General features: G+C 39.4%; 1 protein-coding gene across 1 annotated transcript in view; it reads right to left on the reverse strand.

The window, feature by feature from the left end:
• PLG (plasminogen) overlaps positions 1-24,752 on the reverse strand; it is a 67,871-nt gene that overhangs the window by 10,378 nt on the left and 32,741 nt on the right. The window contains exons 20-30 of the mRNA XM_064510175.1: positions 19,509-19,807; positions 16,984-17,066; positions 13,435-13,570; positions 10,858-10,964; positions 5,263-5,377; positions 4,274-4,413; positions 3,582-3,702; positions 3,341-3,459; positions 2,309-2,471; positions 1,579-1,709; positions 621-786 (exon numbers count right to left, since the gene is read on the reverse strand). Coding sequence (XP_064366245.1) covers positions 621-786; positions 1,579-1,709; positions 2,309-2,471; positions 3,341-3,459; positions 3,582-3,702; positions 4,274-4,413; positions 5,263-5,377; positions 10,858-10,964; positions 13,435-13,570; positions 16,984-17,066; positions 19,509-19,807 — 1,580 coding nt within the window. The remainder of the gene's footprint in view (positions 1-620; positions 787-1,578; positions 1,710-2,308; positions 2,472-3,340; positions 3,460-3,581; positions 3,703-4,273; positions 4,414-5,262; positions 5,378-10,857; positions 10,965-13,434; positions 13,571-16,983; positions 17,067-19,508; positions 19,808-24,752) is intronic.

Below are 24,752 nucleotides of genomic sequence, written 5' to 3' on the forward strand. Positions count from 1 at the left end.
CATTTTTCTATCTAGCAAAAAAAAAAAAAAATCAAGAAATATTTGCAGAATATTTAATTATGCAAATACATATTCACTGATTAATGCTTATAATAGTAATACTGTTTCCAAATACAGATGAGTGAATGTTCATAGGTATAAAAACATAGCATTCTTTTTACATATTCAAAGAGATTAATAGCTTTTAAGAGCAGGGTTTTTTTTTTGGAATAAATAAATACTAAATATTAGGCTTAAGAAAATAACCCATCCTTTCCTCAAACTCTACAAAACTGCAAACTCGCAAGCAAAGACTTATATTCATGAATAGACTCAAGAGTAGAAATAGCTTAATTCAGTATAAGGGAAAGTTTATGATAACTCTTAACCCTTTACAAAGTAATGTAAAGATACAGTATTAAATAATACTTAGGCTAAAACATAACAATGACAGCTGTGGTCTATTTGAAAGCTGAGACTAATAGAAAATGTTTCCATATTTAAAAAAATAATGAAAGGAATTAATTTTATTGACTAGACCCCCAACTACAAAATCATTATTTTGTAAAGGTTTTGCAAATAAAAATAAGTCCATTAAGGGTCATTGTTCAGTGAAACTCAGAAATGTGAAATAAACATACGCATTTGGGAATTGTTCTGCTGTTTTATTGTGACGATGCGGTGACATTGAGTTCCAGGCTTGACATTTCTTTCCCGAGACAGTAAAAGAAGTTGTGCCACGATAATTCACGCCATTGCCTTGAAAACACTCCTCAATAATTTGAGGCTGCTCAGGCATATCAACAGCTGTAGTGAATAACAGAAACCATTCCCTTGCATCTTAATACTTTGATATTTATACATGAGCATAGAAAAACCAACAGAAAACAACAAGCCAGAGTAATTCTGACTGCCACAGGCTGCTCTCTGTAACAAATCTTACTCAGACTATAGATCGAAAGGAAGATTTCCAAAAACATTAGTGAGAATGTCATGGATCGCTTTCATATGCGAGATTCTATTCATTAAAAGCACTTGTACATCAATTTTACTATCATGCATACACATTTATTTCACCTAAAGATCCAGAAATGTTTACACCTGGATCTAAATTTCTCCAGAGTAGAGAATGCCTGTGGTTTTCCCACAGATCCATGTGTGGAGTAAGCTTGCCTTGTGTAAGGAGAACTTTCTTTGGATTACTTTTTATGGAGCCTTGGTTCATTGGCCTTAAATTATCTTGGGTTTTGCTTTGAATTGAATTTTTCAGGAAGTGGTATATGAAGCTAATTACCTTCTGTATGGATCATTTAAAAAATTAGAGGTGGAGGAAAACACCACTTGGCAAAAGGAAAAGATCTGTGTTACTGTAATTTTTCCTAATCTGGGTCTGCAGGTGATTTATACTTTCTCTGCACTTTTCCACCAGACTAAAAGTACCAACCTGGCTCCACACCAGGCCCAGCAGTTCAACTGATATATAACAATAATAAGAGTGACAGCAATAATACAACTAATCAAAGAGTCACCTGATATTTTTCAAAACAAAAACTGAGGACATCTAACTTCCATATTGCAGATGTCTCCTGTTGTTCTTACCAGGGGTCTCTGGCTCTGTCCCGTCACAGGAGGGTATGGTGCAATATTCCCACCGAGCAGTTTTGTTGGTGGTGTAACACCACGGCATCTTCTCATCATCAGGGTTTCTACAATAGTTTTCCTCTAAGTTCCTGAAACAGAAATCCCAACTAAGAAAAGCCTCTCATGGAAATCTGATAAAGATTACGAACAAGAGGGGAATGTACCTTGCTGCAGAGTATACTTAACTGCTGCTGTCATTTACCGATGATATGTACTTGGTCTCTAGATGAATAATTGCAATGCACTGGTGTTTTGGATATGGAAAATCAGATACTTGATAGACTGACAGATGTACTGAGAGATTGTACTTCATCCTGTACTTTGAGCCCAAAAACAGTGTGGCAGAAATGTAGGGTAAAAGAATCTAACCACAAGGGAAGATCATCATTATAACTTTCTTACTCCACATTGCTTCACCTGAACAAGAATACAGTAAAAGGATAAACTGAAGAGGGGGAAAAATTTAAGAAGAGCCTGAAAGCCAAAAGAGGACACACTAGTACTCTGGAATAAATAATCAAATAAAAAGAAAACTGGAGAAAAGAAAAAGGAGTGAAACAGGAATTATGCAAGCTGTTGTAACGTAAGAAGAGCAGAGCTGTTGCTTCAGCACAGTTGGAGAAAGATGAAGTAACTCTGTGCCTTGGCACTTTTCATGGATGCTGAATAGTGAAGAGGTTTCACTTACTTGCAGGGATAGTTTTCAGGAGTGCGAGCGTGTTTGTGAGGAGATTGAGCACTCCAGTGCTGACAGGTATTTCCTGATTCTGTAACAGATACCTTGCCTTGGTAGTCTTCTCCTCTTCCTGATAGGCACTGACGCCCTGGTTTAGGAATTGGTGGGGGTGTAGCTATGCCAGAAAAAAGAACTGAAATTAAGCAGTGTCTCTGAAACATATAAGAAAAAATTAATCACTTTGACTTTTATAGTTGAATTGGAATTTTTTTGCAGGTAGGATATCAAGACTAAAACATTTGGAAAGTCTGAAATGTAGAGAATATATCTAAACATATCTTCTTAACTCTTCTTACTCCCACTTTAACATTTTCACGAACAATCAGACTGCCAGAAGGATGTTTCCATCTGCTTTTTTACAGCAGCCAGGAAACAACACAACCAAGTGCCCAGCAGTCCCATCAGAAGAGAGCTGAAAAGTGAACAAATGGCAATATTGTGAAGAAAACTGGGATGAAAGTGGTGGCCACATCAGCAATAGATACAGCTTATAGGTACAGATACAAAAGAGATGTACTCTAGCTGGTGAGAGCTAGAAACAGTGAGGATGAGGCCTGGAGAAAAGCTCCAAGGAAAAGTATTGCAGAAAGGACAGGACTTTAGGGGAAAAGAAAATCTAAAAAGGGAGAACTGAACTGGAAGAGCAGAACAAAGGTCAGAAGATTTTCAGGAAGAGTGATAATGTTTGGCATCGAATGAGGAACACAGAAGGAAGGTAAGAACCACTGAGACAGCTGGTCACAGAGCAACACATGGAGAGAGAGAGATGCGTTCCAGGCAAAACCACTAGAAATGCCTGTGACAGAAACCTCTATCACGAAAAGAGCTACCAGAGGTTCATTTTAAGGTTATTTCTTTTTTTCTTCAAGATCAAACTTAGCACAATCTTTTATTCCATCTTTTATGTTTGGGGCCTTTTTTTATTTGTTCTAGCTGTTTGCGAAATGGCCTCTCTGTGCCTAGATCTCTAAAAGGCAGACTCACTGCAACGAGGAATGTCACAATATTCCCAGCGTTTAGTGGGGCTGGTAGTGAAACACCAGGGTCGAGGTTCACCATCAGGATTACGGCAATAATTCATTTTCAGATCCTTCTCTGGAAAACTGAACAGAAAAAATTAAAAATAGAAGTCACTAATGACTGACTGTAATGATTAGCCTGTCTGTGGCAGAGTGGTCTTCCAGCCACCCTGACAACAAATCATTCAGCACTGAGTCTGACTCACTTTTCAGGGAGGTATCCGTGAGAGTGAGGTTTCTGGGAATCCCAGCGCTGACACTCAATCCCAGATACTGTTGTTGCAATTACTCCGTGATAATTTTCTCCACTGCAGTGCATGCACTCTACTGTACAAGCAAGGCAGAATGAAGCCAAGAAAGACAGAAAATCACTATGGAACTGGGCTGTAAACATTCACATTGATCTCACCTGAACATCAAGAGTCTAATCAAAGTGCAAGGCTGAAGGACAACCCTTCTTTGGCAAAGTAAAAGCTTTTCTTCTCAGTAAGATGACTTTAACTAGTTGATTACATCTATAGTATTCTACTTGACAAAAAAAGACTGTATTTTTAAAAGGAGCTAAATTAAAAGTATTAAGCTATAAACGAAAATCTGTGCCTTCCTGCTATCATGTTTTTTGACTTCTGCACTAACAACTGTCTTTCGGTCCAATTTTAGGATGATGGTAAGAAAATAAGCTAATATACCATCCTTTATCGAGGGGAAAAAAACTTTTATAGCTATTTGGGATTTTTTTGGATATCTTCCTTGTGTTTACTGAAAGCCTCTGGAAAGTTCCAGGTTGAACTAAACTCAGATTTGGAACAAATCCTCACTTAAAACAAAAAATAAAAATAAGTTCACATTCTTAAACACATCTTCCAAAAAGAGAGAAAAAAGGTATATGTATTCTGACCTTCACACTCTGGAATGTTACAATAATCAAATCTGGTAGCAGGATCTGTTGTGTAACACCAGGGTCCCTTTCCATCTTTATCGGGATTTCTGCAGTAATTTTCCTCCAACCCTGCACTGGGATATTTTTCAGGTGTGTAACTGTAATAGAATTAAAATGGGATTAGACAATAAGAGAAATGTCCTGGCTATTCAGCTGACTTTGAATTCTAAAAAGGAAATCTCTATCTGAGGACCACTTTGTAGATGTCATTCATTCAAGTCTCCTTATTGCTACTGCGTGCCGCTGGTGATGAGTTAGCAGTGCCGTAGCTACAGATTTCAAGAAATATTTTGTCTCAGAGACTAGTTATGTATTTAATACTTGTATTTACACCAGCTGTTCAGCTTCCAGTAACTTTTGTTCAGCTGAGGTATTTTTTTAACACACAGCGAAAAGTTTCTGTTATCTCATGGAGGACGTTCCCTGGGAGAGGATGTTCTCTGAACATGTGAGAGCTCTGTAATCTGAATGCTATGTTATGTCAATAGGAGGTTACTAAGTAAACCCTGTAGCTTGTTGTTCATTAAATACCAGAAATACTGCCCTGCTAATCGTCCATGGATTCACTGATAAAATAATGTACCTCTATCTCATCTGTCACTTCTTATACCTTAAGCCGAGAGATGAAATTCTTGCCCCAGTGAGATTAATGACAACAGTCTTATTTCACTTCAGCAGAACCAGGTGCTTCCCTGTCCAGTGTTTTGCTTGTTTAAGGACCAGAAAATTTAAACAAAATATGGCAAAACTGACAGTGTCGCCTTTGATCATGTAACCCCAACTGCAGTACTCTGAGCTATGAGTTAGATTAGAGAAAGATAAGCATGGGAAATTATTCATAAGAAGAACTTGAACACCAAACAATCTGCCTATAAAATTACTTAGTACCTGCAAACTACTTAGAAAAGATTCAGAAAAATATACAAGTAAATATGAAAAGGCCATACTTTGGTTTATGGGGTACATTATCAGCCCACTTCTGGCACTGCACGCCCTTCCGAGTTTTGGCTTCTGTTCCTCTGTAATCCACCCCATTTCCCTTCTTGCATTCTAGAAGATAAACTGAAATGACAGACGTTTGATTAATCAATATTATCATGTTTCTGTTGGAACTAAGCATATACAAAATCCATTTCCATGCTAATATGTTAAATACATTTGGCCATATTCTGAGTCTCTTATGTCCTTAGAAATAGAAAGGTGACTTTGTAAAAACATACTAGTTATCTGATGTCAATGTTGAATTAATTAGTATTGAAAAGTTTATGTGAAAGCCTAAAGCTCTTAAATGAGCATTCTCAGAGAAACAGGTGTAACAAAACATGGCTATTTTGATTTAAATCAAAACAGATTTTGATTTAAATCAGTATATTTAAATGATAAATTTTTATAGGCACCATAACAAAATATAAAAACATTCTCTTTTTATTGCCTCCGATGATATTATTATAGTTATGCCTAGTAATTAAAATCAGGCCTTAAAACAGAGCTGTTCAACTGAAGAAGGTAACAGTGCAAAGTCACAGACGCATACACACAGCATTTTACCAGTTTAAAAACAGTATTTTTAACTTGATCCCACTTATTACCTTCATATAAATACAGATGACAATGTTTCATTAAGGTTCACCTTGTCATGAATGAAATCTAATTAATTCATGATATGCTGAAACAATGACTCTCCACTGTACAAGATAAGATTGATAGCTGGTTGAAGGTACATATGGTATATACTTTGAGCATTCTTAGCTTTTGGAACTTAATAGCGCCTCCATGAAAAAAAAGGAAAAGAAAGAGAGAAGGAATTAACAATGAAACTATGTCTTTATAGGAGTTAAGGGGAGTTCTTATTCCTGACCTAAGCCTAGATTTGTATTGGTAGCCTTGAAAACATAAAATAATAACGAGAGCTGAAAGCTCAGCATGGTCACCTTTTCCTGGCTGGAAGAGGGAGCAACAATAATCACACTGCAGCCTTTAAGATTGTCCTGGGAAGACTGAACCATCTTTCCCATCAAAGAGCTCATGGCTAAGACCAAGAGCAAGCATGTAAGGGTCAGCTCTGCCAAGACACAGCTGAAGGAAATCACATTTCTGCAAGTTGCCTCAGATCTTAGATAACTGCGGTTTAGGAAGAGCCACTGCCTGGCAGTACGGCCTTGGGCTTTGAGAACTAATCAGGAGACTCATCTAATAGCTCCTCTGCCCAAAGTCACAGGTTCACATCATGGCGCTCAGCAGCAGTACTGGCTTCAAGTATTCCCAGCCCCACACAGCTTCCTCTTTTCCCAGGGCTTCATCGCATTGCTTTCACAGATACAGCTGCGCAACTGTTGGCAGGGTCATGCCGTTAACAAGATCTAGCTTGAAAACTTGAAAAAAAGCTTCACACTGTATTGCAAAACTGCAGCCTTAATTAAGCTATAGGGAACAAATATAAAATAGTGAGTGAGGAACATCAAGCATCCAAACCTAAAGCTGATGAAAATCAGCAGAACTTCAGACCCTTGTTAATGTGCCCTAACACAGATTGCTTGTGCAAATGCCACTCTGTGCAGGACCAGTCAGTACAAAATATGTATATAAAGAAATGAAGATATCACAAAAAGTATCTATTGCAAGGCTGGTCCACAGTGCAGGTTTATGCAGTTACAAATTCATCATCTCTGAGTCAAGAGTGCCATCAGCTTTGTTTACTTTTCAAACTGCCAGTAAAAGTTAAATGATAAAATCAGTTGTTGCCGTAGGCCCACAGTCCAAACACACTGGCCATAAGATTGACAAAACTTTCTTAGTGTCATTGTTTACTGTGTTTAGTAGCAGATGGAACAAATCATTTTTGTCAGGCTCTTCTTTTGTCACTTAAGACAGGCTTCACCATGCACTTTTTTCTAAAAAATATGGACCGAATTGAAGCAATAACCTAATTTTACTTTTTTCAGGACCATTCCGCAACCTTTACGTCTCCCCTCTACTCAAAATTTCCCTATGCACAATGCATACTTCATTGGCAATGAAGAAATCTCTCTTCTAGGTTGTGACCTACAGATCTATCTTGACAAAAGTGAAAAAAAATAATGCTTGAATCTGAAATTAGTTCCAGATGTTCTGTAGGCCGATAGGTACGTTAGATCTGTATTTCTAGGTCTACCTTTAGGACCACCTTTATTTCAGTGTATATAGGGGCACATGTGCAGCTTACTGTAGAAATTTTAGTTGGAAGCCATTTGGATCCCTCAAGAGTTTTGCAATAAATTAACATTAAAAACCCTGAATAAATGAACATTGAATCGGTCAAGTGCTGACTCTTTTTGTTTGCATAAACTTTTGACCGTTTATATAACCTTTAGGTTTCTTTCTGTCTGATGACAAATAACCAGCTTCGATCCCCCAAACTCAGCCCGTGTCCGCTTGGGTTAACTATTTACAAACAGGTATGTGAATAGCAATTCATAAACACAAGCTTTACTTCTTATTACTCTCTCCACAACACAGACAAGATTAACCTTCTGTTTTACACACAGTAGGATAAACAATTTAAAAAACCTGATTTTTGTGCCAAATGGCATCCACTTCTTTGAAAGCAAAGATAAAAAGTAATTACTCTCAGATACTAATTGCTTCTGGTCAAAAAAACAATGTTGGTTTCAGCAACAGTATTGCAAAAACATCTGGACACATGAAAGGAATTTCCCTGAAATATCAGGATAGTAGCAAGCTGCCAGGAGCAGTGATGAGATCTACCTAGGTAAATGCTACATTTTTGTCTTGTGTACTGTAACACAAGAAAATTAAATTGATGTTATCCTTAGAATGGATAAATGATTTTTTTTTTCATTTAAGACCCTCTGAAAATGAAAAGATGAGTAACAGAGAAATCCTTTGACACACACACACAATAGATAGATAGATAGATGACAGACAGACAGACAGATAGTCAGTCAATCAGAAATCTATCATGCTTTGTACTGGAATTTTGGAAATGTCACCCAGCTGTAATCAAAAAGCTCATAACCAAAAGAGAAAACAGAACAATTGAAATGAACTTCATTTTTGTTGCTCTTAATATTTAGGTCAATCTTTTGACTTCTGTGGGTGGATATGAGGACAATTTTTTGATATTTTGGTTCAGCAAAACTAGTTTTTCACATCTTTACTGATGGGGTTGCTCTGCTTTCCAAGAAACTAAAATCTGTCTGTGCCTTGAAAGGCTTAAAAGGATGCAGTAGCTAATTCTCACTGAGTGTTGCAGTACTGTCATCCAGGTTCTAATCTCAGTAAATCCAAATGACATCTCAGAAATAATAGGATAAACCAGAACCACAGTCCAGCTTCTGATCACAGTACTGAAACAAAATCAATCAGGAATATTTAAATATAAGTTATTTATTCAGTCTTTAAGTTTTTTTATTTGTCAACGCATCCATTCAGTTTTCATTCTACAGTAGGAACTGCAGAAGATTTGTTTAGTACTATTTAATCATGAGTTAGGGAAATTCCCACCAACTTCTGGCTATAATAAAAATAACTTATGTTCCAAATATTACATTGTTTAGCAGTGATTCATATACCAAAAGGCAACTGTCTATATACTTCAGAGCATTAGCGCCAGCTGTTACAGATGGGTTATTCAGGTAGAACCAAATTCTCTGCCAGAAAAAAGTAATTCTAGTAGTGATCTGACCATTTAAAACATCAAAGAATATTCAAGCCAGGCAGTGAGTTAATAAAGGCAACTGTTTACTATTTTTCTTTAATTATAATAGTTTGGGTGAGTTAAGCAGTCAAAATTAAAATACAAATTGCTGTGAAAATCAGAGAAAAGTCAAGTATCTCTGAAAGATTTTGTAAAAATACGAGAATTACACAGAATGGAAAAAATTAGGTTGGAAAGGACCCTTGGAGGTCTCTGGTCCAAACTCCCATTCAAAGCTGATCTGGATGAGATTGCTCAGGGCTTTATCCAGTCAATATCTGCAAAGGTGGAGGTCCCACAGCCTCTCTGGGCAATGTGGTCCAGTGCTTATGCATCTTCACTGTGAAAAAGTCTTTTCCTTATATTTACAATGTCAGAACAAAATGTCATTCAGATGTTCAGCTGCAGTTCAGCCAAAGCTATTAACTGATTACAAGAAAATGCTCTTGCAGGTGCTGTACACATAGCACCACCTTATCCAACAGTGCTTTCAAGGAAGTCAAAAGAGGAGTAAAGATGCATTTTGATGGGGGCTTATTGATATTTACAGTCTAGCTGTTGTGATTCTTGACTTCCTGTAAGGATCTGGCCTATTGAAACCACTGAATGATTTGCACTAGCTGACAACTTGAAGATGAACTCCACAGTTGTTACTACCGTTTCCAATTGCTGAATATTTTCAAATTTATCAAAATTTTAAAAAACTTTATAAATCAACACATGGTGAAAGGCAATATTCCCTACATTATTTAACACAGAGCAGTACTGTTTCTATAAAAAAAGCTCAGTGATTATCTTATGTGGCTGAGTGATCAGTAAGGAGATCTTTTCTCCCTGGTATATTACTAAAGTCACAGAATGATACAATGAAACTTACTTTACATTAAAAATGAAATACATTTCTTCTCTCTCATGGATAGCAAGAGCTCAGTGCTTGATTATGCAATTCAAAATTTGTTTTAGAACCCAATCATATGTCTGCATTTGGCATACGGTGATAGATTTTTCAAAAGATGATCAAGAACTTGGATATTGACATTTCTTAAAGACAGACTTAATATCTTCACATAGAATATTAGATCAAATACACTTCAGTCAATCCCCACTCATGACAAAACCCAGTGACCAGGAATAAAACATATATAATTGGTGAATCCAAAATATCACCACATTCATTAATTATATTCATTACAACATAGAATAGCATAAAAACTTCACCAAAGTTCATTAATTAAAGAGTAAAAAAATCATATAACAATATACAAATACTATAACAATAGACCATTTTTAACTGAAGCATAGTTAATACCTCTAATCTTTCTGATAATACATGAAACTAAAACAGTGTTGGTTTGAGTCCTGCCCAAATAAACCATGAATTTTCTTTAGAGATACATATGAAATTTTCTGGTAATTTCCATCAGTTTTCCAGCGGGCAAAGGCCTATCACAGAAATCATTGCCAGCACAAGTTCCTAGTAACCTCAGCAGAGTCAGGAAGGACGCAGCTACGGGTTATCAGGGTGGTTTAGAAGAAGAAGGGAGTCTTAAGCACCTCAGTTACTCTGAGCACCATTCCCATTCCCAGAGCAACAGTGCTCTTTTCTGCCTTGTGGATCCTGCTATCTACATTTAGGGAGTAGGAAAAACTCTAGACTACTGATCTGGGAAAGAACTGGCACCACAGCTTTACCAGCAATTGTGGCAAGAAACAGAGGGTAAGGAAGGGCTGACCTATCCTTTTCACATGACCCAAGGAGGACTTAGCCACCTGTTTTTATAACAGGGCTATGTGAGTCCCACTGGAAAGCAAAACTCAGTGAAGTAATACCAAAATACAGACATACTTCTTTTTTCATAAAGAACTGCATTTGTTCTTCTGAATATTACTGCTGTTTTGGTGTTCTCGGCCAACGTTAAACACTGTTGGTCTTTACTGGTGAATAAGAAGGCCCTGTTGAAATTAAAAGGAGAGACCAATGTAAGAAACAGTAATTGAATGTGTACATTATTTTTCTGAATACCTTTTCTAGTATTCAGTTACAACTTTAGCAAACACTTCACTTCAGCAAAGTTTAGGATTCAGTAACGTTTCCCAAATCACTGAGTATCCCGGCTCCCATTTTCAGTGGTGACTTTGACTCCTAAGTCTCTATACCAAACCTAGGTTGAAGGGGAGCTACAAGAACAAGTTACAGCAAGGGAAATAAAAGAGGATTTATAATGTGCCAGAGATGCAAAGGAACATGCTAAAGACAGCACCTGCACAAGGACCTTGACCTTCTTTCAAAAAAATTAGTGGTCATTCAAAAAGCAAGATATTCTGCAGTAAATTGAGGCATGTCAGCAGTTACCAAGGAGTACGCAAAACACAACAAGCCAGCACCTTAAATTACCTTATGATAACTGTTCTGGCTCTTCATACTCAAAGCAATGTAAGCACTTTGGAAAATACTGCCATTTGTCTAGTCAGTAAATGCTCAGTTTACAAGACATCCTGTAAAACTAGAGTGGATGGTGTAACCTGCACATTATTATCTAAGGAAAACTCCTGACAGGCTAAGTAATTTCTATGTCTGCCGTTTATGAATCAATAATGAACAAGAGCAATGTGGTAGTCAGTGGCTAGGTCTGTACCAGGGAATGAAATACTGACAGAGCCCGTTTTCTAGCCCTGAGGCCAACTGACATGGTGTAGATGCATCCATACCTGTAAATTCTCACAGCTTCCAAATGAGAGTGAACACATCTGAACTTACTGTTGGGAATGCTAACTTCCAAACGGTGTCCATGAGTTGTCTGGGGAGTGCTAGCTGTTCTTCATCAAAACCACGCTAGGGGTTGTTCTCGCTGCTCTAAGCCCAGCTCTCAGTAGTGTCTAATTTACAAAGAGAGGCGTAGCTAACAAGGATGGTCCAAAACACTGCTAAGGCCTGATGACAAGATTGGAACATTGACCTGATTTCATTATTCTGAAGTACTGATATGACTGCCCTGCGGCGCTGGCATGATTTTGAAGCTCTGCCTACCATTCACATTTCCTCCAGATTCCTCCGTGCCAGACATCATCCGTTCTTTACTGACTTTAAGAAATCTCACTGATATAGCAAATGTAATTAATTAGGGAGGCAAGGACAGAATGCCCTGGTGTTATTCCATTGTTAGAATCTCATAAACTTTGGTGATGTTGGATCTGATCTGAGGCAGAGGCTGAGGAATGATGGTGTATCTGAACATGTCCCAACAGGGTACAATAATTCTCTACAAACAATAAATATGTTATCTGCATATAAAGTCCTAGCTTTTCTGTCTTTCTTCCCACCTGCTTGAGCTAAGTATTACTGAAGCAATGCCTTCTCTGTGTGGTCTCCAGAGAGGGGAGTTGGATCAAAGGGAGCAGGTGATACTTCACACACTCAGACAGAGTACCTCTGTGATCCTTTATTGTTACATCTCTTTAAAATAAGTGAAATCTTCCCTTTTGATGCTGGGTAGTTCTCTTTTTTAGATTTAGAACACAAAGTTACAGAACATGTCAAAAAACTCAGCAGCAGGGTATCCCTGCCTTGAATAAAAGCCTTGATAGGGAATCAAAGGCTGGAAACAATCCTGCAGACAAGTCCTGTTCAGAGTTCAAAAAGTGTCCCACAGAAGTGGCAGATCAAGAACTCACAAAGATTAGAGAAGAAAACCTCCCCAGCCTCATATGGGATGAAGGCCTCCCACCGCATTAAAGATTATCTCTCTTCATTACCACTAATGCCTACTTTAATGCTGAAGTTCAATGGTCTTCTAGGAATTAAGAGTACAATGGTCTTTACTAGGATAGAGGCCTGAGCAAAGGACAGTGGTATAGACTGGCCAGCACCCTTGGTGCTCCCTAACCCCCTGGGCCTGGTTAAATGCAGATGTAGAGAGAAGTCTTGGATGCAAATAGGATTTAGGACAGTCAGATGATTAAAGGTTAGATGGCTGCCTATTTCTCAAAGTGAACAGAAGTTACATAACTCTAGTAAAACTCAGAATAATGGATACATCTGCAGCATAATTGGCAATGCAATGAACCTAAGCAATGTCATTACTGTTGTATTAATTTCCAAGCAATTATTTATGACTGTTTGTGGCAAAAGGAGTGTAAAAGCATTAATCGAACCACATCAGGCTGGTTTTCAATGTGTGAAACTGTTCATCAAGGTATTATGATGTTTTCCAATAAAAATCCAACATCATTTTTGAAATTTCCTTATTGCTTTTTGCTGTCTTCACCCAAATCTCCCAGGCATTCAGTTTCTACAGATCTTTTGTTTTTCTCACAAACCTCAGAAACACATACTTCTAGAAAAGTCCCTCAAAAGTTCAATCAATAAATAAGGCCAAATACTTCATCATCTGCGATGAAACATATGGAAATCAGCAGAAATTACCTGCAAGTAAATTTATGTTCGGTTTCACATTGCTCTGCGCAGTTTTCTTCACTACTTGTCTTATAAGTTTGCTTCTTTGAGCTGAGCAGCCAAGCCCCCTCTGTTCTTACATAGCCATCTAGTATGTCTCCTAGTGCTAAAAAAGAAAAGAGAAAGAGTTAAAAATGACAATGTTGATGCTAATATGGTTTATTTCAAATTTGTTGTTAAATTCTATGTCACCTCAGTGAGTAACATCATTTAATTACAGTAATACTGGGTTAATGGTGACAAAATATAAGTAAAGCTTGTGTCCCCTGGTAGGGTAAAGGGTAGTGTCATTGAAGCAGATGGCAGAAAACACAATGGAAGGCAGGACAGAGATGTGGCTTGAATAGTGTTTTGTATTATTTTGAAAGTCATAAAAAGTCACACAAACCTGATGCATAGAGTGGTAGGAACAGAGAAGAGGACCCAAGGAGTGAAAAAAGCAACACAGTTTCAATGACAAAAAGAAGAGATAGTCCATATTTTGGAGAAAGTGGAGAAATGGGACTCACAGAGGATGTGAAACTATGACTGTCCTTTTCTGATAACTACTCATGTGACATATGTAATCATTTCAGTTTTATCAGTCACATCATGGTTGCCTCTCTTCAAAGGCTTTTGCAAGAAACAGGCCAGCCTCAGTCACTGGGGTGACTGCTGTGCTCATGTTCAATTTACTGTTCTTGTAATAAATAATTCCATACTTGAGCTCACGTAATAATCAAAGCAGCAGATGTTGCCCTCCATTGGAGTGAATTAACACAAGACAATAAATTAGTAAATAAACTAATCAGACAGCCTCTGAGCTACAGCTGCACATGAAATACATTAGATGAAGACGCTAAAAAGTACAGCTATGTGAACCAAGTAACTTCCAAAATGTTCAGCTACCGTCCTTCTTGTAAGGGAATTTGCCATCTTCTTCTATTACACCTATTCAAATTCTCAATATTAAGCTATAGTTCACAGAACTATGACTTTAATGATTCCAGCAACAGGGTCATGGAGCTGCATGAGTCTTGTGGTTTTTACAGTTTCTCTATCAGATGAAGATATGACTGTACTAACATTTGTCTCTCAGAGTTCCCCATTCTGAATGGTTTCAACCCCAAACACACACCTGGCCAGAGTCTTTGCAACACTTCACAACCCTGCTCGGTGCACTGTTCTTGTGCTTTGCTTTACGCCACTGCTGGACAAAAGTCATACTGGGGAGGAATGAGACCTCGGCTCCCCCCAGGGGTGACAGTTTATCCAGCAAAGCTGCAGAGATATACTACTTCTTCCTTTGTCTTCTTTTCTTTCTCAGCACAAGCCCAAGACCAGCAGAAGGGACAGAAAGCCGCCTCATCCCAGCCTGACCTGTAGCCTGTGATTAGGGGACTCCCCAGAGCTATTAGATTAAATGGCTTTTAGGTTGAGGAAGGCTTAGCAACTACTACACTTTCTTGTGGTGCGACACATAAGCACAAATGCTTCCTGATCCAGTTAAATTCCTTCCCATGTGCTACTTCCGCCTGCAAATTAGTGCTGCTCTTGATTATTTTGCATCAACAAGACAGAACTAATAAAGTAGACACAAGGGCCAAATTATGCTTCCTTTCATACTATTGCAAGCCCAGAGAAGTTACTGGAGGGTTTTTACTGGATGCATGTTGTTGTAGGGTAGGGCAGAGTTTGGCCTTGGGTCCCTAGCCCTAAGGGTTGGTAGTTTAACAGTGTGCAGGAAAGAAAAGGATAGCTCTGAAAAAGAAGATACATTGGAAAAGTATACAATAGAAGTTCATGGAATGGGCACAGGACTCACTAATTCCACTAGTTATTTCAAGCCAAAAATGAAATCAGAATGAAATCAGAAATGAAATTAGAATGAAATCAGTTTTGAGAGAATCATTAAACTAAGGTAGAACAATATTATAGGGATGCTGCAATTCTCTCCCAAAAGGGCAAGAAATTAAAGTGTGGCTTCCATGCAACCTTAATTTTGTTCTGATCTGATACTTTGACTTGACCTTATTGTTATAAATAGAGCACTTAATTTTTAAAATATTGGTTTGATTTGGGTCATAAAAATATATATTTTCCCCTTTTCTCTTATGATTACATGCAGGGCATAGTACTTTGAGAAAAAAAAAAGAAAATATATGTAACAAAAACTCAGTAAGTTTTCTTGCTGCCATTTTTCTCTAAGCTTATGCAGTTCTTCAGTCTTAAAAAGATGTATTACTGCCGTATTCAGAAATGCAAATATTTACAGGAATTTGACAAAGGATTTGCAGATAAAAGCAGACAATTGGAGACAAAAGCCCAAATGCCATAAATTCCTGCCCACATACATGATTATTACTTATTCAAGAAGTCTCTTTTGATTTGAATGAGCCTGTTCACCTGAGAAAACACAGCTTAGAAACTAGAATTTAAATTCAGGTGACCTTTCTTTAACATTAAATAATGTCTATAGTATGTTATTCTGAGGAATGTATGTAATATTTCTATTTCTAAAGCTAACTCATCATCTAGATACTAAAGTCTATCCATACATTTTACTAATATCTCTGACCTGTTTTGTATTTTACAACTACACGAGTCAAATTTGTATTTTATTGTTATTTTTGCATATGTGCTGGCTTACTTGTAACTATATATTTACCTGTAATTGCAGCTGGCCATTTCATTATATAGGGTGCCTAAATGAAGACATGACATCTGAATTCCCTAGTAAGTTTAATGTTTTCAGTACATAGAATACTTGCTTAAACTTTCTGTAAGAGTTACAATCTACTAAAACCCAAAATATATATTTAAAGAGCTTTATTTAGGTCTTAGCACTTTACAGTTGATTTTATACCACCTTTCACAAAAATGTTCTTAAAGCATCTAGATTACTGCAGATATTAATACTGACCAGATTTTGTCCCCCCTACCAAAATGAAACGAAAATTTTTCCCGTAAGATTTTGGCTATGGTGAGCACTGAAACTTCAGTGCATAAAGGAATTTTTCATTTTCTTTTAGATTTTGTTTTGAACACTGCATTTAAAAACTTGTACACCTCTACTATAATGGATCAAAATCAGGATCGCAGTGCTCAGCAATGCTTGGCAGGAAGAACAGCTCTGGGATACGATCCCAAGCCTGCTGGAATTAGAGGCAGCAATCTCAGGGCTACGGTGGGCTTTGTAGCAGGCATTTGGGCTACTTTCCAAGGGTGCCCCCAGTCCCGGCCATTCGGCAGGGCTGGAGGAAGCAGTTTCCTCTGCCCGCAGACAGTGAGGACTGGACCGCTGCTCTTCCGCTGCCTCTAACAAACACGACCCCATCGAGCCCTCTCCTTTCAGGGGGACGCAGCAACCACAGCACTCAGTTTGCTCGACAGCAACCCTCGCTGGCTAGCCACCCCGACACCCAGAGTCATCCAGCTACGTGGAGACACATGGATTTTGGGACCTACCTGCATGACGTGGAGCTTGCAAGTGTTTGGTCCCCATCTCCCCTACTCAAGCGGAAGGCAAAGGACTCTTACCTGAGCTGAGCAAGAGAAGAAAGAGAAAGGCAGCTTTGCTAATCCCCATTTTGGCCCAGCTGGTGGGTGCTGGAAGTTGCGTGTGTCAGTGCACAAAGTTTTATTGACTCACACTGGAGTGAGGCGGCATCAAACAAACAAGACAGTCAGGTTAAGTTAATCATTCTCCCACTCTGTGACCCCCTTTGCCATAGTATGGATGTTCAAACAACCTTGAATTGGATATATTACCAAATAGGACTCAATCATTTGTACTGGAAGCTGTGAAACATGAAAGTAGTTGGTTTTTCGGGGGCCAAAATCTGGTCAGTATTAATACCTAGATGCTAGGTATTAGCATCTAGATGCTTTAGGACCACTTTTGTGAAAGCTGGTATGAAATCATTTATGAAATGCTAGAAGAAACTTTTGTTTTCAAGTTGTCAGACCTCACTTTGCTAAAAAATGCACAGGAATATTGGTTGAAAGCGTGGGAAATCACATTTCCAGACAGAACTTAAATTTCTCCTGCCACTGCGCTCATTTCTAAGGTCTCAGTGATAATTTCAGTCATGCACATTTGTACTGATTTAGATAGACCAATTTCTTGTTTTCCTGTTTAATGTCAGGGTAAGCACTATTAGCAGATCCAAATAATATTAACTCTCTAAGATAGTATAATTTTATTTTTTCATCAAAGAATTCCTTCTCTCCATTTTTCCTAGACTGAGGCTTTTTTTGTTCATTTTGGAAGTAAGACATGAAGTTCATTTTGGTTCAATGTCTAGCATGCCATGACTTTAGGCTTAAGAGTCATAGATAGCTATTTAGCGCTTTCCCTCCCAGACACTTAACCTCATGCTTCATGCTTAAACTCATGTAGTGAGGGTGTCAGACTTTGCTCGTCCATGTGTTATCCTGATTTCAACATCAGCTCACTCTGCAATTCCCAAGTGGCCTTTGCCACTTGCATTGCTGGACCATTGTGTGGCTTCTCTAGCATGTTAGGTCACTGATGGAGCTTCAAAACAAGTTGTTGAATCAAATATGCAAGTGACTCACCAGAGTCAGATGGGCATTGCATACCGGATAAAGAAAATAGGCCTGAATAGGCACTTATGAGTCATAAAGTTTAGTCCCATAAAATTGAAGGCTTAAAGTCCATAGAATCATGAACTCCATCTTAAAGCTGGTGATGTTATCCATGTCCCTGTTGTCCCACCTATTTTAAGCAGAAATAACAACATACTGATGTGGGAAAACGCTAGGGGTGAAAGAGTAAAGATGTGAAAGAAGGATTCCAGTATGGATACCAGACTAGTTGCTATTTTACACACTATCCAAAAAATCTAGAGCTGATCCTGCTTGTAGTCTTACGAAATTTTTCTCCTGTAGGATGCTGTAATACCATGTTATCTAGTTTTCTTCTGCACTCGAACCCATTTTAATGCGACTTGTGAAGCGCAGCAAAGCATAGGATATCTGTAGAGGCTCTGAAAACTGCTAATGGTAAACTAGGGCAACAAAACAGATGGGCCTAAAAGAGAAGCTGGATACAGCTCAGGGAAAATTTTAAAGGGTGAGAGAGAGATGGTGTTAATGCCAACTCCTTTCCCCCTTTTTTGAAATGCCAAAGACGCAACTGTGCTTAGTTTGATACTGTACAATTACATGTGGGAAAGGAGCATAAAATGAAGGAGCAGAATACAAAGTATGCTTCACTAGCAAGCAGACTTTTGAGAGCTATTCAAATCTGGTTTAGTCCCATATGGTCTTAACAATCTTAACCCCATTTTCAATACTGTCAGGGCCAGCAGGGCCCTCACTCCAGGCTTTTTCAATTTTGAAATGTCCCCTGGTTGATAGGCAGAGAAGAGGAGGTCAGGACTCCTGAGCAGTATCCAGCGTGAGCACCTGCTCTGCTACCTGCAGGACCAGATTTTTGTTTTCAAAAAGCCCACAGCAGAGGTAGGCAACCTGGCTCTTTCCCTTACTGGGCTGCTCAGGCTATCACGGCAGTACTAGGGTGTTTCCCAGAAAGCAAACTCAGAGTATTAGGCAGGATAGCCCAGGGCAAGGCTATTTGATCAGAATATACCTCCAGGCAGAGCTATGATGGAAACCAGAGTCCACTTCATCCTGGAAAGTATGAGCAGAAAGCTGTTTGCTTAGTTACAGCCTCTTCTCTCTTCAGGCCTGACCCAGCCAGCCAGGCAACCCCAATCAGAAAAGCGCTTACTTGCCTCCCGTGTTCCCTGTCACCCGCTCCACACAGACCTACACCCAACCACCATTTTGTGCCTTGGCATTTACAGTCCACAGCCACCACCAGCGCATGGTCCCTCATCCCCGTGCCTCATTCCTGTCAGCTCTTATAGGTTAGCCTCGGCAGATATGTCTTTTTTGAACAGGTACCAGTGCTGCCTGGGCCAGTATGCAAGAATACACACATGCAGACAGCAACAGAAAAACAAAAGAAACGTGCTTTGTTTTTTCCTCACTCCCACACAGCATTTATCTCCCACTGTGCTGAACTGCTGGCTTGCCTATCCCCTCCTGGCACACTGGAGGGGTAGCCAGCATCTGGTATGAGCAGAGCTGCCCCATTTACAGTGCAGGCTTGAAGCACCATCAGAGCACTGGGGGCAGCCGCAGAGGGACCTGCTGCCCCCGAGGTGGACATGGTGGCTCGTGGACAGGCCACCTCTGCTTCCTCCCCATCACAGCCCTGTCCTCCTTGGTACCGCGTGGCACCATCCCCACCACAGCCCCTGTTCACCCTGTGTCCCTCCTGTTTCCTCGCAGGTATTTGCTGGGTTACCACATTGTCAAACACCTCTGGCAGCTAAAGTACAAGAAAAAAGCTGCATATTCGATCTACCTGCAGCTGTTTTTTCTGTGCTGCCTGGCTCCAGTCTCCCCCGCTTCAGAATCTTCTCAGTAGGGCACCAGGGGCCATCCTCAGGCCTAATTTTCCCTGCCGGGGACCACTTGGACTCACCATCACTGCACGCTGCAGAGAGCCATGGCTGGCCATGCTAGCCTGGCCTAACATCACAGATGAGTTCCTCTTGTGGGGGGGAAGGTGTAAAATGTGGGGAGAAAGCCTTGGCTGTGGGAGTAACGCAAGAATGGGCTCCTCACCTGCCTAGGTGAGGTCAGAGCATTCATTGCCCCAGCTTGGCCATGGGGAACAGCCTCTCCTAGTACTGTCCCACACTTTCTCCAAAGCCAGCTTCAGCACAGGGAAATCAAGTCAGAAATACTGAGGAATGTGCGAGTTTGGACTTTATTTGGAGTCTCACATTTACGGGGGGTGGTTTAAACTGCTCAGCTGCCTATGCACCAGGGCAGAGATTGGGAGGCCAGGGGAAAAGGAAGTCACAAGTGTCTGTGGGATCAGTGACCTGCCCAAAATACGCTGTACTGCATCTTCTGGGCCTGATGTGTGGTTGCAGATGGAGCACTCTGCCTCAAGGAATTTTTCCCAGGTGGGCCTCCAGACCAGTGTAATAAAACCATGAAGATATGGTTCTGCCCTAGCCTTTGCTAGTGGTGACACTGATGCTCTCAGGAGCATGTTATTTATCCCATCTGTGGCTCAGTTTCCTCTAGTTACAAATTAAAAGTAATTTCTCAGGGAGAAGGGGGAAGGATTTCAAAAAGCCCCCAGTTAAGTTTACAAAACTCTTTGATAAACATGACACTTTAGAGATTTCAAACAGATCATCTTTCTCTAAAGGTTTTCAAAACCAAAGGAGTTATCTGGAGTAGCCAAAGTCATGTTAACATGTCGCTCTGTCCAGGATGGTTTAGGAACATCTGCCTGTATCATGTAAGTAAGAAATCTTTTGTTGTCTTTCTTCATGATAAAGGTCCATATATACTCCTTCAGGCCTATAATAATTTCTTCTTTTAGATTTGGATCTGGTTCTCCTCTCACTCTCATTGCCTTTAATCTGGTTAAAATCCATCTACTTCAGGGAAGTTGCTCCTGATTTATTTCTAAGAAAAGGAAAGAAAATCTGGATTTCCATTTCTTTCAAGGATGGTAATGCAGGTTTGGAGAAACATTATCTACTTCTACCTTAATGGATCAAACCCTGGAGAGCTGGACATGGGGATATTATCACCAATTGGCACATTCTGTAAGTTTTCCACCCGAAAATGTCAAAACAGTAGAAGTGTCATTCATCCCCTCAGCCGACACGCCTCACTGCTATCTCTTGACGAGCATGTGATCTCTCAAGACATAGTGTTTAAAATGTGCTGTTGATTTCTTTGTCTCCTTTTGTGTCTTTCCTCCTCCTCCCTTTTTTCTTATAAGATCCATACACTGTCTGAATTTTTCCCCATTTTTGATCTGGTAGTGTTTGTTCTCTTTTATTTGACAACTGTGAGGCCTGCCTTAGGTGGAAGTTTATCAGATCTTATTTCAGAGTCAGGGTACTTTAGTTAGCACAGTGGTTAAAATATAAACAACGGTAGAAGGCTTTTTAAATAGAAGTTGACCCTTGAAATTAGGTTTACTGTAAACTGAGAAAAAACCCCCGCAAAAGAAATTGTCAACAGTGTCAGAACAGAGGTCACAGTTTATGGAATAAATACACACGAATATAATTTCCTTAAATTTTGAACTCAGAAAAAGACAGAAAACATTCACTTAGATATCAATTATTTCCTAAGAGGAAAAAGGATGAAAGGCAAGATTTGGTTGATTGTAGGGAGCGATCTCCAAAGGCAGCTGTAAGGGAAGGGCACAGCTGCTAAGACTGTGGTGAGTGTGAGCTAAAGGAGCTCTTACAAGACTTTCAAAGGGTCATAGTGTGGCATAGATCCATGGACAGTTGGGACATAAGGAGGCTATTTTACATTCATTTCAAAGACAACTAGAATGTGTGACACGAGAGACTTACATAGCCTTCATTCACACAGCCTGAGTATACTTAGGACAGAGAAGCCAGAGAAATAATGTGGATGGCTTCTAAAGGCATGAACATGTATGTAAGGTGGGAAGTGGTTAAGGAATGAAAAAGTTAGCAAAGATAAAAATAAAATCTGTCTTTGCTCTAGACGTAAAGGAACACAGAGGGCAGAATAACTGTTGAATAATTTCATCTCCACAACTTGTGGCCATAGAAACTAATGTATCTGTGAAAGGGAAAGTGACAGTCACAGTGAGGTGAGACAGAGAGGATGTTCTTTCCAAAATAAAAGGATTTAGTCCTTGAGACATTCACTTTTTCTCACTGTTGCTGGATGCCAGGAGCCAGTAGACTAAATTCAGATAGACATATGAGAAGCAGAGAGGTTAGAAAGGGAACAGAGTGTCATCTTCATGGCAAAAAGAGTCAAAGAACTAACAACTGTGGTTTCTGTGTTGCAGAAAAAAATATTTGGAAAAACAGGGACCGATAATTGCCTTTACTAGAGCTGTAAAGAGAAAGGGTGGCATAGAGAATCCGGCAGCAGTCTTTACTGGAGAGAATTAAGAGAAAATGCAATCCTCTTCCCTGCCTTAAAAGCAAGCAGCTGAAGAATAAACTCAGCTGTAAGTATTTACTCAGAAATAGTGCCCAATCCAGTAGCAGTTGTATTTAGCACTCAGTGTGCTGGGACTCTTTGTAAATGGTGAGCAATTTCATCATATCACTGCTAAGCAGGAGGGCAAAAGCAGTCTTCATTTTCTAGACAGACACTTTGGAGAAGCTATGCCTAGGCTAAAGGATGGTATATAGCAGAGTGGCCCAAGAGGCAGATTGAAGTCCTGTCCAAGTATCCCAGCATGTAATGCCCAGCAGTAGCACTGCTTTGGGAAAGTGGTTCGGTAAAACCATTGCAGTGATCTGTTGCGTCCTGCCTGCAATCTCATCCTTTCTTGCTTTTGTTACTCTCTTAGTATACAGCAATCACCTTGCCACCTGAAGGTGCTAGTCACTCTTTACATGCGGGGATACACAACAGAAATGGAAAAGACATTTCTAATAGGGCCTGAAATTCAGTCTGTATGTCTTATTTTGTTTTGTTCTGTTTTCTTCTTGGAAATGTCTGTAAGAAAGTGAGGCTCTGTCTGTATCCAGACTCCTCAAAGACTGGTGCCCAGAGGCTCATGGCTACACAATTCTCTGGGTTTAGCAGGCAGGTAGTTCCTGCCTCTGCTGCCGCAAATCAAAGGACTCAGCTGTGGCTGCTGTTCTGGAGGCCGTGCAGAGGGAGGGCTGCTGAACACTTAGCAGTCCTTCCTCTCACACTTAACAGTGCAGCTTAACCCTTTAACGACTCCAGGAATTGCCCAAGTGCCTACAAATGCCACAGCAAAATTCTGCTGTTTGCAAGGTGTTATTGTGGTGTTTTTCTACGCACTTAACACAGCTATACACAGTAGCTATGTAGCCTTGCAGTAGTGTACTATTTACTGTTGGTTCCAGCATCTAAGGAGAACTGGCATTGTAATCAACTGTTTACAAATGTCGCTGAAATAGGATGAATGTTTGTAGCTCCTTGCTTCTATGACAGTGTCACAAATGTGGGACAGGCCATCTCTATTTTCTGCATAATGTGTATATTGAAATTGTCAGTCCAGTTTCTACTTGTCATTTATATATAGGTTTATTTCCATGCTTATTCTTGACTCATTAACTTGCATAAAGGAAGTGAGGTCTAACCAGTTTAATCAAATCAAAATGAAACGCTAAAATGCAAGGAAGTAAATGAGGTTATATCCCACTCAAGACTGTTGAATGGAATCAGGTCAAGGCACTTGAGTCAACAAGATTTTTACCAATATTTCAGTGGGTAAGAGTATCACCTTCATCAGATTTAATGTAATACTTCAACTAGAAAAATGAACAGATTTTATATGTGTGCATGTGTGTGTGTGGTTTTTGTGTGTGTGTGTGTGTGTGTGTGGATGTGGATGTATAAGAAAGAAAGTGATGTATGTCTAGGGTATTTGCACTGACACTTCCCGCATTCTCAGTCCATGGTGATAGTATGGGTGGTTTTCATAGAATCACTCAGGTTGGTGGGGACCCTGGGTGGTCTCTAGTCCAACCTACTGCTCAAAGCAAGGTCAGCCATGATCACATTTTATACCAATATCTAATCATTTAGTGCTTGTTATTTAACAAAATGAACAATACCTTGATTTTACCATCCTTTTAGAGTGCGCCAGTCATTTGAGTTTCATACTCTTTGCATCTGTGAAAGTCAGAAGTCATTTTGCTTAAGTCCCCTGGACAAATTGCCCACCACTTGCTACCTTAAATTGATATGGTATTTTGCTAAATAGATATTGCATGGGCATCTTTGAGTGTTAACATTTGTGATTTTTGTGAGTTATATGAAAAATATTCAAAAAATAATATTCAAAATTATATTGGAATCAATGGAGAAAAAAGCAGTATTTATAATAAGCTTTTGGATTATTTGTGAAATTTCAGAAATTTCCCCACATTTCAAAAACTGCTATAAGGTATAATAGGGTAGTAGAAACAGGACTTAATACTCTAGATGCACTATAATGCTAGTGCATCTGTGCTGTTTTTTTGACCCAGAGTGAATATTTCCATATGCACATCTGTTGAGCAAGAGCAGCCTATACCTCTGCAACTTAATCGACCTCAGAGATTACTTCATAGAAAGGACAGAAGGAAAACTTCAGCCTCCATCTTAGCAACACAGAGTGCTGTTACCTAGGGCCTCCCTGCTGAAATCCATCCCTGACTGTGAATATTGGACCAAAGCCTCTGAATTCAATGTCAGTATCACCAAAATCATGAAAGATTTGG

The sequence above is a fragment of the Dromaius novaehollandiae genome, chromosome 3, assembly GCF_036370855.1.
Source record: "Dromaius novaehollandiae isolate bDroNov1 chromosome 3, bDroNov1.hap1, whole genome shotgun sequence".
NCBI classification, from domain to species: domain Eukaryota; kingdom Metazoa; phylum Chordata; class Aves; order Casuariiformes; family Dromaiidae; genus Dromaius; species Dromaius novaehollandiae.